This window comes from Antechinus flavipes, chromosome 1 (genome assembly GCF_016432865.1).
Source record: "Antechinus flavipes isolate AdamAnt ecotype Samford, QLD, Australia chromosome 1, AdamAnt_v2, whole genome shotgun sequence".
In the NCBI taxonomy this organism is placed as follows: domain Eukaryota; kingdom Metazoa; phylum Chordata; class Mammalia; order Dasyuromorphia; family Dasyuridae; genus Antechinus; species Antechinus flavipes.
The window spans coordinates 342,521,238-342,535,427 of NC_067398.1; the positions used below are offsets into that span (position 1 = coordinate 342,521,238).

A 14,190-nucleotide genomic window follows, 5' to 3' on the forward strand; every position below is an offset into this window, starting at 1 on the left:
CTGTCATTCCCACTATTGCTATAAAAAGAACAGGATAGGATGAGCTGGGATCAAAAGAAGGATCTACTCTCTTGAACTGGATCAGAACATCTAGCCTGCAGGCCCTATAAGGCTTCGGAATCATCTGCCAAGGCAACCGCAGGGATGAGCTGAAAGCCAGGAACAACAACCTCCCACTGCTTGAGTTGTATAAGTTGATAATTTTGTATGGCCTGCAAATACGTACATACAAAAATATCCAAATGTCACACATGTATACACATCTCCAAATAGCTCTTGGCAGAAAAGATTCCCCATGCCCGCTCCAAGAAAACTAGAGAAAAGATAAGTTTCTTTCTTTCTTTTTTATTTTATTTTTTTGATGAAGCACTTGGGGTTAAGGGACTTGCCCAGAGTCACACAGCCAGGAAATGTTAAGTGTCTGAGGGCACTGGTTCTCTTTCTACTGCACCACCTAGCTGCCCCAAGAGAGAAGTTTCAGTGGAAGAATTCAGGAAATAATTTTGCATCCAGTGGTGTCTCCTACGTTCTCCTTTACTTTGTAAGACTTCCCGGAGGAGATGGCACCTGAATGACACTCTAAAGGATGATAATTTAGTCACAGAGAAACACATGATAAGATCAGGGAACAAAACTAGTTCATTATGACTGGTATATAGTTTGTGAAATGTAATAATGTGCATTAAGGAGGGGAAAAATCGGAAAGAATCAGACAGAGAAGGATCTTTAAAATGTCAGGAAAAGGAACATTCATTTTATCTTACAAGTTAGCCCAAAAGATGGACAGAAGAATGAGATCCGACCTTTGCTATGGTTTGGATGCTCTCCCTTCTCATCTGGTTTCTTTTAAAACTTAGCTTAAGCACCATCTTATACATGAAGCCTTTCTGATTCCTCCCAGCTGCTAGTATCCTTCCTCAAAATGACTTTATGTTGTCTATATTCCACATATATTTTCCTGTGTGCATGTCATCTCTAGTTAAAATTAAAGTTCTGATAAGGCAGAGGCATTTTGACTTTTGTCATTATATCTCTAGCACAATGCCGGGCATTCAGGAGGTTAATAGGCTTATTGATTAAGATTACTTTGGCAAAAGTGTGAAGGATAGGAGAGGTGAGATAAGGGAACAGATTAGGAAACTATTACAATAATTCAGGGATTGAATTAGGGAGGTGGTAATGAGTGAAAGAAAAGAGATATGGAAGATATCAAAGAGGAAAAGTGGACAAGCTTTGACATTTGAGTTGACAAGGAGGATGAGGGAAAAGGAAAAGTCAAAGATAGTATCTTGGTTTTGAGTATAGATGACTGGGGGGAATGGCAGAATCAACAAGAGAAATAGGGTAGTTGAAAGGAAGATAGGGTTTAGAGGAGAATATGGTGAGTTCAGCTTGGGATATGGTGGAGTTTGAGGCATCAAATTGAGCATTCAGACAGAGACTTCTAGCAAGTGGTGAGATATATGTAGATCTAGAGCTCAGAGGAGAAATTAGAGTTGAATATACAAATAATGAAGGCAACCAAAGAGAGGTGATCATTGAAATCACGCATTGGGAGGAGAAATGCAAGGATGCCGTCACACTTAGGGACAAGGGAAAGACCATGAACTAGCAAGGAGAACTGACCATCTCCTCAGAGATTTGATAAGAGCAACTGACAGCCTCCTCAGAGATTTGATAAGAGTACACTCCTAGAAGGCAGGGGCTTTGTCAATTTTCATCTTTATAATGTCTGAGTGCCTCAATTATAGTAACAATAACAGCTAATGAATACAATGCTTTATGATTTGTAAGTATTTAAATACATTTTCTCAATTAATAGATCTTAATAAATGTTTGCTGAACTGTGCCCTACTATCAATCAATCAGCAAGCATTTAACAAGCACCTACAAACTTGCCAGGTATGCAAGGCCTAGGTGATACAAAGATAAAAATAAAGAGGTCCTGCCCGGAAGGAGATTAGGTTCTTGCAGGGGTGACAGAAATAAAAGGTAATTTTGGGGAAAGGTACCACTGGTCAGTTCCGCCTTCCAAGAGCTTGTGGGTGTTGTGGGTGGATGGCAAACAGGAAGATGGTGGGATATGGAGTTGGAAAGACCCTTCGAGATCAAATTTAGTCTAAGCCCTCAGGACCCCGAGGCCCCGGATGCAAAAGTGTCAGTCTCACGGCCATTAAAAGGCGGGGTTGAGATTTTTGCTCCACACTAATAGGCCCCTCTAAAAATGGGCAGCCAGGGGGGATAACTATCGGAGAACGTGAAGAACTTCCACACCAGGCGGGCGTTCTGCCCCGCCCCCAGCCAGCCTCCCCGACGTCACAGCCCCGCCCCATTGTAACGGTGGCGTTGCCCGGCGCTTGTGGTAGCCCGGCGAAGTCTCTCGGCTGGCCGAGGGCGCGAGGAGTTTCGCTCCCGGGTAGCACGATCAGCTTCCTGCCTCTCGCACCGACCATGTCGAGGCCGGTTTACAGAGGAGAGAAGGTCTGAGGGAGGGAGGAGGAAAAGGCAGGCTGATTTGCCCTAGGGATGAAGGTGGCTCGGTTGCAGACGGCGAGAGGCAGGTTTCGACGTCCCAAGTTCGGGCGCTACAGGTCCCCACGCTACAGGTCCCCACGCTACAGGTCCCCACGCTACAAGTCCCCGCGCTCCAGGTCCCCGCGCACCAGGTCCCCGCGCACCAGGTCCCCGCGCTCCAGGTCCCCGCGCTCCAGGTCCCCGCGCTCCAGGTCCCCATACAGGCGCCAAGCCAAGGAGCGGCCCAAGGTCCCGCCCAAAACCCGAGCCAAAACACGCCATAAAGGCAAGAATGGCCACCGTTCCACGCTTCTCTTCTACTGGAGGAAGCATAAGAGGGAACCTGGGACGGGCCATTTGGAGAATGGAGTGTCCGCGGTCCGCTCCGAGAATACCAAGGCGGGGGCGGGGCTGTGTCCGGAGCCCGGGGCGGTCTCGAAGGCGGGGCTGGGGCTGAGGCTGGGGCTGCGGCTGGCGAGGAGGCTGAGGGAGGCTGCCCGCCTGCGCTCCTACAAGGCCTCCTATCCCAGCATTCCTTGGATGACCAAGATGGCGGCGCCCGGCGAAGGTCGGCGTTTCTCGCCCGCCAGCCTCTTCTCCTTCCTGCCGGGCGGCGCGCGGACCCAAGAGTCCAAGGAGGCGGCGGCGACGGAGACGGCTGGGGCGGCCGGGGAACCCGCCACGCGGAAGCGGCCCTGTCGGGCCTGCGTAGACTTCAAGACGTGGATGAAGACGCAGCAGGCGCGGGAGACCTCGGAAAACGAGATCCAGGTCGCGGTGAGGCCCGGTCGCTTGCGGGGGAGCGGGGCATTGCTGGAGAAGGGAAAAGCCCTCCCCGAAAGTCCTGGCTCCTCGGCCCCCACACCCAGGAGACCCCCGTTTCCTTCTCCCCTGGGCCGCTCACCAAACTCACAAAATAGCGTTTTCCTCCCCCCATCCATCTCCAAACTGCTCCTGTCACACTGTTCTCTCCCCGGGACACACAACATACCCCATCTCTGGACCTCCCCTCCAAGCACGTGGGTATCCCCACGCCCCCTTCTAGGCTCAGGCTTCTCTCTAGCTGCTGTGCCTCTTCTCCTAAGGAAACACCTCACACTTGACTCACCCTGAGCGATCCTGCTTGGTTCTTTACCCAAGGGCTTGAGGCTCCTGGGTCCTTCCCCTCACTCTGATTCCCTCCAACCCGGAAAACCCAGGTGTTCTAGGTTCCCATTGCCCTGGTTCTCCATGGAATCCCCACCGAAGCAGGAAACAGGAGCCGACTGAATAAATAGAATTTTTTTTTTTTATGCCGGCCCGCCCACCCCTGTTCTTTAGTCTGAAGTAAAAAAGACATGGGAGTTATAGCTTGAAGGATCCATTGACGTCACTTAGACGTTGACATAGACCCAAATTCAAATCCAGCTGTGGTCAGGTCATTTCTATTTGCCTGATTTTCCTCAACTGTGTCTGGAAGGGTTTGTTGTAAGGATTAAATAAGCTAGTATTTGTAAAGCTTTTCTGGCAGCGTAGATTTCCTTTATGTGATTATTTCCTTCTCCTTCCCCCTCACTTTATAGTGCGATGTAGTGAAAGTTGTTGGTGCAGACTCTACAAGTCTCTCTCAGAGCCTCCATTTCCTGTTTTGTAAGATGAAAATAATGCTTTTACCACCACATAACTCAGATTATTATTACAGGAGAAAAATTGAGTTCTGGAGAGGTGAAATGACTTAGTGAGTAGCATGGTTTGATAGGAAGAATGCTAGAATTAGTGCTTAAGAAGTGCAGATTTAAATCTTGCCTCTCTCTTCTCTACTCTTAAAATAGCTTGAGGCCTTTAACACCTGCAGGCCCTGCTGCCTCCCCTCCTTTTCCCTTATCTTTCTCCAAACAACAAAACACTTTTTTTTTTTTTTAACATTGCTTCTTGTTCTGTGAGACAATTTTCCAAAAAACACTCTTATTCTTTTTCTTTTGCTGAGCCTACAAGTGAGTTTGCCTAAAATAAAGTAGAATCCTCTTGCCTGAGATTTTCAAGTAATTTAGAACTTTCTGCTGGTTGCTCAAAGGAGTTTGTTGTTAAACAATTGGGTCTATGGGAATTAGCCTGAAATTTAATTTCTAAGCCTTCATCTCCCTTCCTTCTTTCCCAGTTGGAAAACAAGTTGCCAGCTGATTGCCCCCTGGATCGGGAAGAGCTGGGGCGAAACAGTTGGGCTTTCTTACACACAATGGCTGCCTATTATCCCGACTGCCCTACCCTGGACCAACAGGAAGAAATGGCTCAGTTTGTACATCTATTTTCCAAGTTTTTCCCATGTGATGAGTGTGCTGAAGATATAAGGAAAAGGCAAGTCATATATGAATGTGCCACTATACTGATTACCCATGTTTCATAAGCTGAGGGGAGGTGAGGGAAGGACCCTGTGAATTTTAGATGAGGTCTTAGTGCTACATCTAGGGCCCTAAAAAGATATCTTTAGCCTAAGAAAGAGTAGAAGTTTATGAGACCCGGGTTGACTCCTAGTTGTAGAATTTAGGTCATCTATCTTGCCCAGGCTCTCATTTTTGAGCTTGTGTATTATGTAGGTAGGCTGATAGGGGAGATGAGGTGCCTGACTTTTGGATTCATCTTTATCAAAGTTTGGCTTCTTCAACTCTGAGGTCTGTTTGCCTTCTTACTCTTAACTCAGAAGGCAGTGCAGAGAAAACATTTTCTAAGAGTTGTTCAGCAGAAGTGAAATGGGCTACCCTGGAAAAATAGTGAGTTCCTCCCTCATTAAGGATCTGAAGATTGTATCAGCAGTGCTGTAAGGGTTGAATAAACCTCTCTTCACTCTCATAACTAGTGACTGTTCCAAAGAATTTCCCAGAGAGGACTTTCTTATTCATGCCCACTTTGAAAAACAGTGTATCAGGGGACCAGAGTCTTCCTATCTACTATAATCCCAGACCTTTTATTTAAGGAATTAAAGGGTTAAGTGCTAACCTGTTTCATGGTTTTAGCAGGAACTGAAGCTGTTTCCCGTAGTTTACCTATTTTCCTAACTTGGGTATGACTCAGTAGTGGCAGTAGAAGCCAGAAGGGGATTTTGCTCATTTCCCATGATCCTAACGAGTTAGAAGCTCTGGCTACCAGAAATGCTTAGACTACTATAGTAGGCTCAGCTATTTATAGCTGCTATTTATCCTTTTTGTAAAAGGGAATATAGTTGGCATAAATGTGCTGGGGCAAAAGGGAGTTCAAAAAAGTTCAGAAAATAGACCTTTGTTCAAGGAGGTATGTTAATTTGCCCCACCCCTTCTATTCTCTGCCGGAAGCCTCAGGGTGAGAGTTTGAGAGACGGGCCTTCCTGAGGTTAGGAGCTTGTAAAGTTTTATAATAAGGGGTAATTCCCTTCCTGAGGCTTCATCGTTCTCTTTCCAAGAGTTTTATAAGATACGTGCCAGAAAGGCTTATTGGATGAAAGTATTAGAAGAAAATACAGGTTTCCTAAGAGCGCACTCTGCTTTTAAAGTTTTAAGGGGATATTGAATGGTGTTTTCCCAATAAATCTGCCTGATTGTTTGTTTTGATCTATATCTGAGGCACCTTTCCCACTCTATTCTTGTTAAAGTGCCTTCAGGGGAACTGAACATAAATGTGCAGGGGTTCCTCTGTGAAGTTCAAGGACTTCTGCAAGGGTGGCAGAAGAATCCTTGAGAGTTAGGATTACTTATAAGATTCAAGGGGAATTTCAAGAGTGCCAGAGGGCTGGGACCTAGCCATGGGCTGATCCTGCCCTCTTAAGTAAAAGATGCTATTCCATCTTTTAGAATAGCAAAGTCTCAGTAATAGTGAGGGCAAAAAGTTGTTGCTGTCAGCCAGAACGAGCATTTCAGTCTGTCCTCTCTGTCTCTGTGCAGAGAAAGGGCAAACACTGTAGCTCCAAGTACCATTTAGGCTTCATTTTTTAAGCTAGATTATAAAGTAGAGGATCCCATGAAAAATGGATCTCTGCAGTGCTGTATGAGGACCAAAAATTAGGACTTTCTTAGAGAGTCGCATGGTCTAGATCATGGAAGGCCCCAGTGCGGGAGGAGGGGTTCATATCCAAGCTGCTTCAGGGATGACATGATAGGATCCAGGCTTCCCTCACACACACTCTTTCTTGATCCTCCCTGTGCTGCCCCGTTCTCCTGCAGGTTGAGCAGAAACCAGCCAGACACCAGCAGTCGGAGCAGGTTCACCCAGTGGCTCTGCCGCCTACACAACGAGGTGAATTTGAAGCTAGGGAAGCCTGCGTTTGACTGTGCTCGTGTGGACGAGCGATGGCGGGATGGCTGGAAGGACGGCTCTTGTGATTAGAGGGGCAGGCTCCAGGGGGAGGAAGGCATAGCATCCTCCCTCAGGGCTTGCTCAGTGTGAGATTATTAAAGGGCAATGCAGCCAGTGTTGCTGTCAGTGCCTTGGCTGACCATGTCTGTGAGCTTCATGGGCTGACAAGTTTCTGAGGAACCTCATTCCCCAAGTTATTTCTTCCTTTTTAGTCCAGGAATGAATCAGTCCTTTGTTTCCCCTCTACTGAGTCTGGTCTTTTGCTACCAGAGATCAGTGGCAGCCCATAGCAAGGGTCTGGCTGGGGTTTGTGATAACTTTTAATCAGCACAGCCTCTTCCCTCAAAGCTCAGCTCTCTCCCATTCTCATCGACTACCCACCTCTGATAGGGGCTGCTACAGATATCTATGGCCTTTTTGCCCTTGTGTCTCCTGTCCATGTCTGTAGCAAGGCCCTGGGGGGTCTGGGTTGGGGGAAGTGTGGCTAGTCAGGATCCTCATCAAAGTCCTTAGCTTCCATCCCCTGTAAGTGAGCTCCCTGGCTGAGCTCATACACAGCCTTCCTCAATTTTTGTGTACCCACAGCACAGGATGATCTTACGAGGGGCCTGAAATACAACTCTGTTGCAGTTTGCTTTTTTGGAGAAAAGCCTCAGGTGGAAATGTCTCCATTCTATGGGGTTTTTTCTTTAAACCATTTCATATTCACGTCATGATTCTCCTAATAAGGTTCTCATTGCCTTCAGAGAGTCTGGCTGTCATGGAACTGAACATGATTTATTTTCTGTAATTTGATTAAGGTCTTTGTGATTTGTATAGACTGGTGGGTGCCGGGCACAACCCAGATGTGCCTCCCAGGGCATTCTCTCACTCTGTGGTAGAGCCAAGAATAAAACCAAAAGTTACTCTGATTGAGGTGTCTGAAGCAGCTGATGTGTTATATGACAGCCTGGATCAAGAGCTTTTTGCTGGGGGGAGACATATTAAGTTCCTTCCTGGTCTGCAGACACACATCTATATGTGGAAGGAATTGAAGTTTTAGATCAGTGTGGTGAGTGGGTCCTGATTCATAAGAGTTAATCTGAACAGTTCTTCTCCAGGAATTATGTTATCTGAAGCAGAAAGTGATTGCTGTCATTGATTACAGAACTTTAGTCTTCCATGATTGTTTAACCTCCCAGCTCTGATAAAGCCAATTTAGTAAGGTCCTGAGCTGTGGCTGAGGTTGGGGTGAGAGAGTAAGACTACCTCAAGCAGCAAGGGGTCAGTAGTCCCAGCCTCAGCTGCATGCCTGAAATCTGAGAAATTAGGGTAGTATCTCAAGCCTCTTAATCTGCTGTCATCTCTCTTGACTAAATAAATTAAATGTTTTATGCTCTTTAGTTCAGCCTGAATGATGTTGGGATTTTTCAAAAAACTTAGGCTTGCCAAGAAACAGGAACCAGTGACTGTTAAAGGTCAGAGAGAGATCCGGTGTTTGGGGGTTGGGCTGCTTAGGCTACCCTTTCCCTCTCCCCCCTGTAAAACTGAAGTGTGGTGATTGATTTTGTTTTGTTTTTTAAACAGAATTTGGCTAGAAAATCATAGAAATATCAAAAATCCCCAAAGCCTGGAAATGGCCAAGGTCTAGGACAGAAAGTCTTGATTCTGGGATTGCTATAGATTGGTTACAGATGGATCTTGGGTGGGGACAACTTATGGCTTCTGTTTCTATCCCCAAAGATCCTCCCAGCTAGCTTGAGAATGTCCAGGTGAGGAACATGTCACCTCCTTCACCCCTCTTGTGTGTGCCCACCTCCATGCCCTGCATCTGCAATCCTGCCTTACCAACCACTTAATCACAGAATCACAGACACTCCAAAGAGAGGAAACCTTAAAAAATATCTAATCATAATGTCACGTTGTCTGAGGTTCTCTAGAGCTCTTTTCTCATGGTGGTCACACTATGAGAAACTTTGAGTTTGTTAGGGCCAAGAGGAAAAATCTGAGCTCTTATTTCAATGGTTTGGGGGCTTGGTACAAGGTCAAAAGTAGCACTAGCAGCATTGCTTTTGGGGAGGTAGGAAATGAGTTTTCACTGTTTTTTATAGGTGGAGGAATTAAACCTTAGAGAATTTGTGATTTAGCCATAGACATAGTTATTTTTTAGAGTTGTTATTCAAAAACAGATTTCTTAACTACAAATCCAACACTTCTCTTACATCCCAATGTCATTCTCTGATTTTCAGAGGAGATAGGCTCAGAGAGGAAAAAGCACTTGCCTAAGGTTACCCAGTAAGTTAAAGCTTAGCTGCTTTGCCTCCAGACCTAAGAGAAGCAGAAGCTCTGTGCGAGTAGTAATCATCAGTAAGTAGATCCATTTCCCTTTCCTTAGTCTCCCAGACTACTGTGCCTTCTACTTTAAAACCCCAGAGCATTCCCACTATATTTTTTTTTGATTGCTGGGAATGTCTTGAGCTCTTGGATAATTTTCATTAAGTAGATAAGAGACTCTTGAGTCCAGTAGTATTTCAGACCTCCCTAGTTCAGGTTTTCTCTTAACTCGATCTGGCATAGACCCTTCTCCCTGAGCTCCCACCACCATATACACAGAAGGTATGACTTTTCAGAGTCTTTTTACCCACAGAGAACACTAGATTTGATGGTAAAAGTCTTGGGATTGAATTGCTGCTGATTGCTACCTGTTTTTGACCTTGAACTAGTCACTTTATTATTTTCTTTCTCATGTTTAAAATTAGAGAATTAGAGTAGGTAATATTTTAAGTTCCTTTCCATCTTTCATATCTAATGAAGTGATGAAAAACATTTTTATGCATAAGATAACAATGGAGAATTTCCATCCACAGAGAGTAGTTATTAAGAGGGGGCAATGAAATTGTCCTTTTTCCATTAAGGAGGAGGCAGTGTTATGTGGTACAAACAATGCTGACAAGATTCTAGAAGCCTTAGTTTTTATCTACACTTTCCTACTGCTAGCAGTAATTAACTTTCTCCCTTTTTTATTTTTTAAATAAGTTTTTGTTAGTTTCTGTTCCTTACATCCCCATTGCCATGACAAATAGTGTTTTTTTGAGAGGGGGGAGAAATCAGTGACTGATGAAAACATTGAAAAAGTCTGAGAACATTGGATGGATAACACCTGTGGACCTTCCACCTCCACAAAGATTGAGCTGGGTGTGTCTTCTAATATCTCTTCATTAACATTTTTCATTTTGGGACTTTTGTTGTTTTGATATGTTGTTCTTTCCATTTACACTGTTATTGTGTATATTATTTTCTTGGTTCTGCCTCCCTCTGCATCAGTTGATGGATATTTTCTATGTTTTTCTGTATTCATCACACATCATTTCTTACAGCATAGTAATATATTCTATTACATGAATGGACCACTATTTGATTACCAATGGAGTATATGGGGACTTTTTCTTATCAATGGCTTCTTTGGTATATAAGCCCAGCAATGGAGTCTCTAGTTCAAAGGATATGTACCTTTTAGTCACTCACCTTTCTCTTATTTCTCAGTTTTCTTCTTTTTTAAAATGAAGAGGTTGGAATAGGTGACCTCAGGACTTTTTCAACTTTTGACATTCTATAATTATCTAGGTCGATCTCCATCCCTATTCTGAGGGCTGAAAAAGGAACTTGGCCTTCATCTACCTACTCCTGATGGAACAGTGTGGGAAGACTGGCTCTATGTGACCCATATGTGCATCTGATATTTGCATCATGCAACTCATTGGGGCTAGGTTTGGGCCCTGCAGAAAACATTGGGAGATTTTTTTTTTTTCTGTAGCTGGAGGAAGAGGGGAACATTATCTCCACCCAATTGAATGCCAGATCCCTGTGGAGCCCTGGATATAAGCAGTGTGACATACAGGAAAACACACAACTTAGGAGTCAGGAAGACATGAGAGTTGATCTCAGCCCTGATTTCTAGCCTTGGATAAATATTTTTACATTTGAGCCTGTATTCTTATTGGAAAGATTATAAATCTTATCCTACCTTTCTCATAGGCTATTATAAGGATCAATTAAGATAACGAATAACAAAATCACTTTGTAAATTTGAGCCCTATGCTCAAAGTAGGCTTCAACTTCTGGCTGATCCTACCGAAAGTAGGAACTTTTTTTTTTTTTTTTTTGGTATGAAAGGGCACTTTTATCCTTGCGAAGGCTACTTTGAAGGAAACATTCTGACTGCCAATGTTGGGATTGGAAAACATTCTTTTGAACTCTTTTTTTTTTTTTTTCCCCTTCCCCAACTTTCCCTTTACTAAATCTCCCTATTAATGTTAAGAGCATCACTATCCTCCCGGTCCTCCAGGCTCTCCCAGTGAAATTCTTGACCCCTTACCATCTCTCAACCTTATGTCCAGGCTATTACCCACACTTACCATTTTCACCTTTGCAAAATCTTGTCAAATAGGCCCCTTTCACTTTTTTCTGACACTGCTACCACCTTGGTACAGGCCCTCATCACTTCACATCTATACCATTGCAGTAATCCGTTGATGGGTCTCACTGCCTCAGGTCTCTCCCCACTCCAATCTGATAGCCACCAAGTGATTTTCCTGAAGAATGGGTCTGAGTGTGCCCTACCCCTATTCAATAGATCCCAGTGAATCCTTAGTCCCTCCAAGATTGACTATAAAAAAACTCCATAATCTAATCTAGGTCACTTGTGCTTCCACTTTTCTGGTGGTCCTAAACACCTTGCACCTTTACATGTATTCTATCTGGTCACACTGGCCCTCTTGCTGTGCTTTGCACAAGATAGTCCATTCCTGAAAGGACAATTTTACTAATCATCTCCCATACCTGGCATGTTCTACCTCATAACTACTTCCTGGTTTCCTTCAGATCTCAGCTAAAAATCCTGCTTTTTATAGGAAGCACTTCCTAATCTCTCAACTCTGGTCCTGTCCCTCTATTGATTATCTCCAATTTATCTCTGTTTAGCTTGTTTGTACATATTTGCTTGTCTTTTCCCACTAGAGTGTAAGCTCCAAGAGGGCAGGTTCTGTTTTCAGCCTTATCTCCAACATTTAGCAACAGTGACTGACACATAGGTGCTCAATAAATGTTTGTTGACTGACTGACTCTTGGCCACAGCCCTGTCTAAATTCAAATTCACAGAATAGAGTTTCAGTCTTTGTGTAAAGAACATAGAAAACAATAATAACAGACAACATTTATACAGCACTTTAGAGTTTGCAGAGCAACTACATCATGTGATGAAAGACTTGTTTTCCATAGCAGGGAATGGGGTCTTGGGTCACCTTGACTCAGTAGCCATCCCTTTCCCTACAGTACATGGTTCAGCCCACCTGTCCACATCCTTAACCTGTATTTGATTGCCTCTCATACTTAGCCTTCCTACTCCAAAAACATTTCACCCCCCCTTGACCAAAGTCAGTTGGGGATATGTGTTTGGGGTTTAATTTATATAGAATACATGAAGTCCAAGACTTTTAATCACTTAAAAATCAGTCAACAAAGGTTAAGTACTTATTACATGAAAGACTCTTAAGACTTTGGGAATACAAAGAAAACATTCTCTGCCCTTTGGGAGCTTACATTGTGTTGGTGGGAGGTGGGGAGGAATTGGGAGGATACAACTTGATTACAGGTAAGTAAAAGATAATTTGAGGGAGAAAACATTTAACTACCCAGATGGTTCTGGAAAGGCATTGAGTAAAATGAGCCATCTTTTGGAAAGAGTTCTTTGAAGTGGTGGAGGGGGTATGCATCCAGGCCATGAGTGCAACGCCATTAAGAATGTTTAGGAAATAGCAAGCAGGTCAGTTTGGCTGAAATGTCCATAGGAAAAGACATGAAATGTCAGGAAAAGTTCATAGGAGTTAGGCTGTAAATATTCTAGAGACTAGAGAGCCACTGAAGAATTCTGAACAAGCAAGTAACATAGTCTGATGCATCTTGAAAATATTCATCTGGCAGCTATGGGGAGATTAGGTTGAAAAGGAGAGACAGATTGGAAGTAGATGCATTGAGGGTATTAAAATAATCCAGGTGAGAGATGAGATCCTGAATTGAGTAGTCTAAGCTTTGAGATTGAAGGGAAAAGCCTGTGGATGCAAGAGAGAGATGGTGAGAACTGACAAATGTTGGCAACTAATTGGATAAAGGGATGGGCAGGAAAGGGAAAATGGACAATTTCCCATCTCTCCAGAAAGCCCTTTGTAAATTTTTGTAGGATCAGGGGAGAGCAAAGATGGTAGTGATTTGTCCAGATTACTTGAGTAATAAACGGCTATAAAATTGAATTTATAAATCCATGCTCTCTCCCTTGTTATTAAGGACAGAATCTGCCCTTTTGCAATTACCCCTAGAAGCGGACAGCATAGTCACCTATTTCTGCAAATAGGGAATTTCCATCCAGAAAAGGTTTGGGAACACCAGGACAACCAACTCAGGGACAGTCAAGAGGAATCAAGTAGCATGAAATGTTTCCAGTAGAAACTCATTGGCTAGGGTCAGTGGATGATAGCTTCTTCAGGAACTGGTAAAAATGTCATTGAGTCAACTCCAACTTATTTCTAACATAGAGGAATAAAGGTGCTGTTTGGCTTCAAGTGCCAAAAGGATTTTATGGCATGGTGGGCCCAGTAAAGTACCAGCAGGTCCCTGTCCTATGAAACATGCTGTGGAATTCAAGAAACCAGGAATGGCTTCTCTTGGCCAGGATCAATGCAGGTCATATTGATACCTGCCTTGATTCCAGAGTGCAGACTGCTTTGCGCTCTCTGCCCCATAGCCTCAGGCTACAAGAAAAAAAAAAAAAAAAGAAACTGGTAGTAACAAGGGTTAAGGATAGTTGTAAAATTTGAAATTTGCCAAATGACTGGTTTGTGATTAGTCAGTTTGCAGTGTCCACTTAGCCCTAAGGTTCTAAATCTCTGAAATCCCCACCCCAGCTTGCCTGCCTCAGATGATACCCCATTCCTTCTAGTGTATCCAGTGTTCTGTTTGATCTTACTCAGATCTACTCCAGAAACTTCCTTTGTAGAAATGGCATAAGGGTTATCTGTGTCCCTTCTACATATGTGTATGTGGGCAACCACGTGTGTATTTAGCCTAGCCATCCTGCATCATCTGAATTTTTTCCTATCAGAAATGTGGAAAGTGAAAGAAGAACTGAGAGAAAACTTGGAAACCACAACTCCAGCCTCTGTCATTCCAGTTCTTATGCCTGAGGCTCTGGTGGTCTCTTTGTTCCCCTGCCTCTTCCTCCCTTGGGGAGGGGGCTAGTTTCACATCCCTTTTTTATTGGGTGGTTACTGAATTGGGAGAGAACACCACCTGGGCTCTGACAAGCTAAAAACTGATGAGTCACTCGGGCTTTTTAAGGAAGCT

The 14,190-nt window shown here is 44.0% G+C and overlaps 1 protein-coding gene and 1 long non-coding RNA gene across 4 annotated transcripts; one reads left to right on the forward strand and one right to left on the reverse strand.

Annotated features, from left to right (window-relative positions):
- Window positions 1-325: 325 nt before the first annotated feature.
- LOC127543417 (uncharacterized) lies at window positions 326-1,772 on the reverse strand. Its single transcript, XR_007949230.1, has 2 exons — window positions 1,688-1,772; window positions 326-1,654 (listed from the first exon to the last, which is right to left on the reverse strand). It is a non-coding gene; the product is annotated as an uncharacterized LOC127543417 (long non-coding RNA).
- On the forward strand, window positions 1,647-13,982 carry GFER (growth factor, augmenter of liver regeneration). Of its 3 annotated transcripts, XM_051969487.1 has the most exons (4): window positions 1,647-3,291; window positions 4,652-4,848; window positions 6,684-6,756; window positions 10,420-13,982. In XM_051969487.1, the coding sequence occupies exons 1-4, from the start codon at window positions 2,527-2,529 to the stop codon at window positions 10,447-10,449; spliced, it is 1,065 nt and encodes a 354-aa protein (XP_051825447.1). In that variant the 5' UTR covers window positions 1,647-2,526; the 3' UTR covers window positions 10,450-13,982. The 3 variants fall into 3 exon arrangements, with proteins under 3 accessions (XP_051825447.1, XP_051825448.1, XP_051825446.1); XM_051969488.1 differs by lacking the exon at window positions 6,684-6,756; XM_051969486.1 differs by lacking the exon at window positions 10,420-13,982 and having other exon boundaries at window positions 6,684-8,198.
- Window positions 13,983-14,190: the final 208 nt, after the last annotated feature.

What these genes read in the sequence shown, in the direction of transcription:
- GFER (XM_051969486.1), top strand. Translation starts at nt 2,527, where the DNA reads ATGAAGGTGGCTCGGTTGCAGACGGCGAGAGGCAGGTTTCGACGTCCC. An exon ending in AAAACGAGATCCAGGTCGCG is followed by an intron (nt 3,292 to 4,651) that starts GTGAGGCCCGGT and finishes CTTCTTTCCCAG; the next exon opens with TTGGAAAACAAGTTGCCAGC. An exon ending in GCTGAAGATATAAGGAAAAG is followed by an intron (nt 4,849 to 6,683) that starts GCAAGTCATATA and finishes GTTCTCCTGCAG; the next exon opens with GTTGAGCAGAAACCAGCCAG.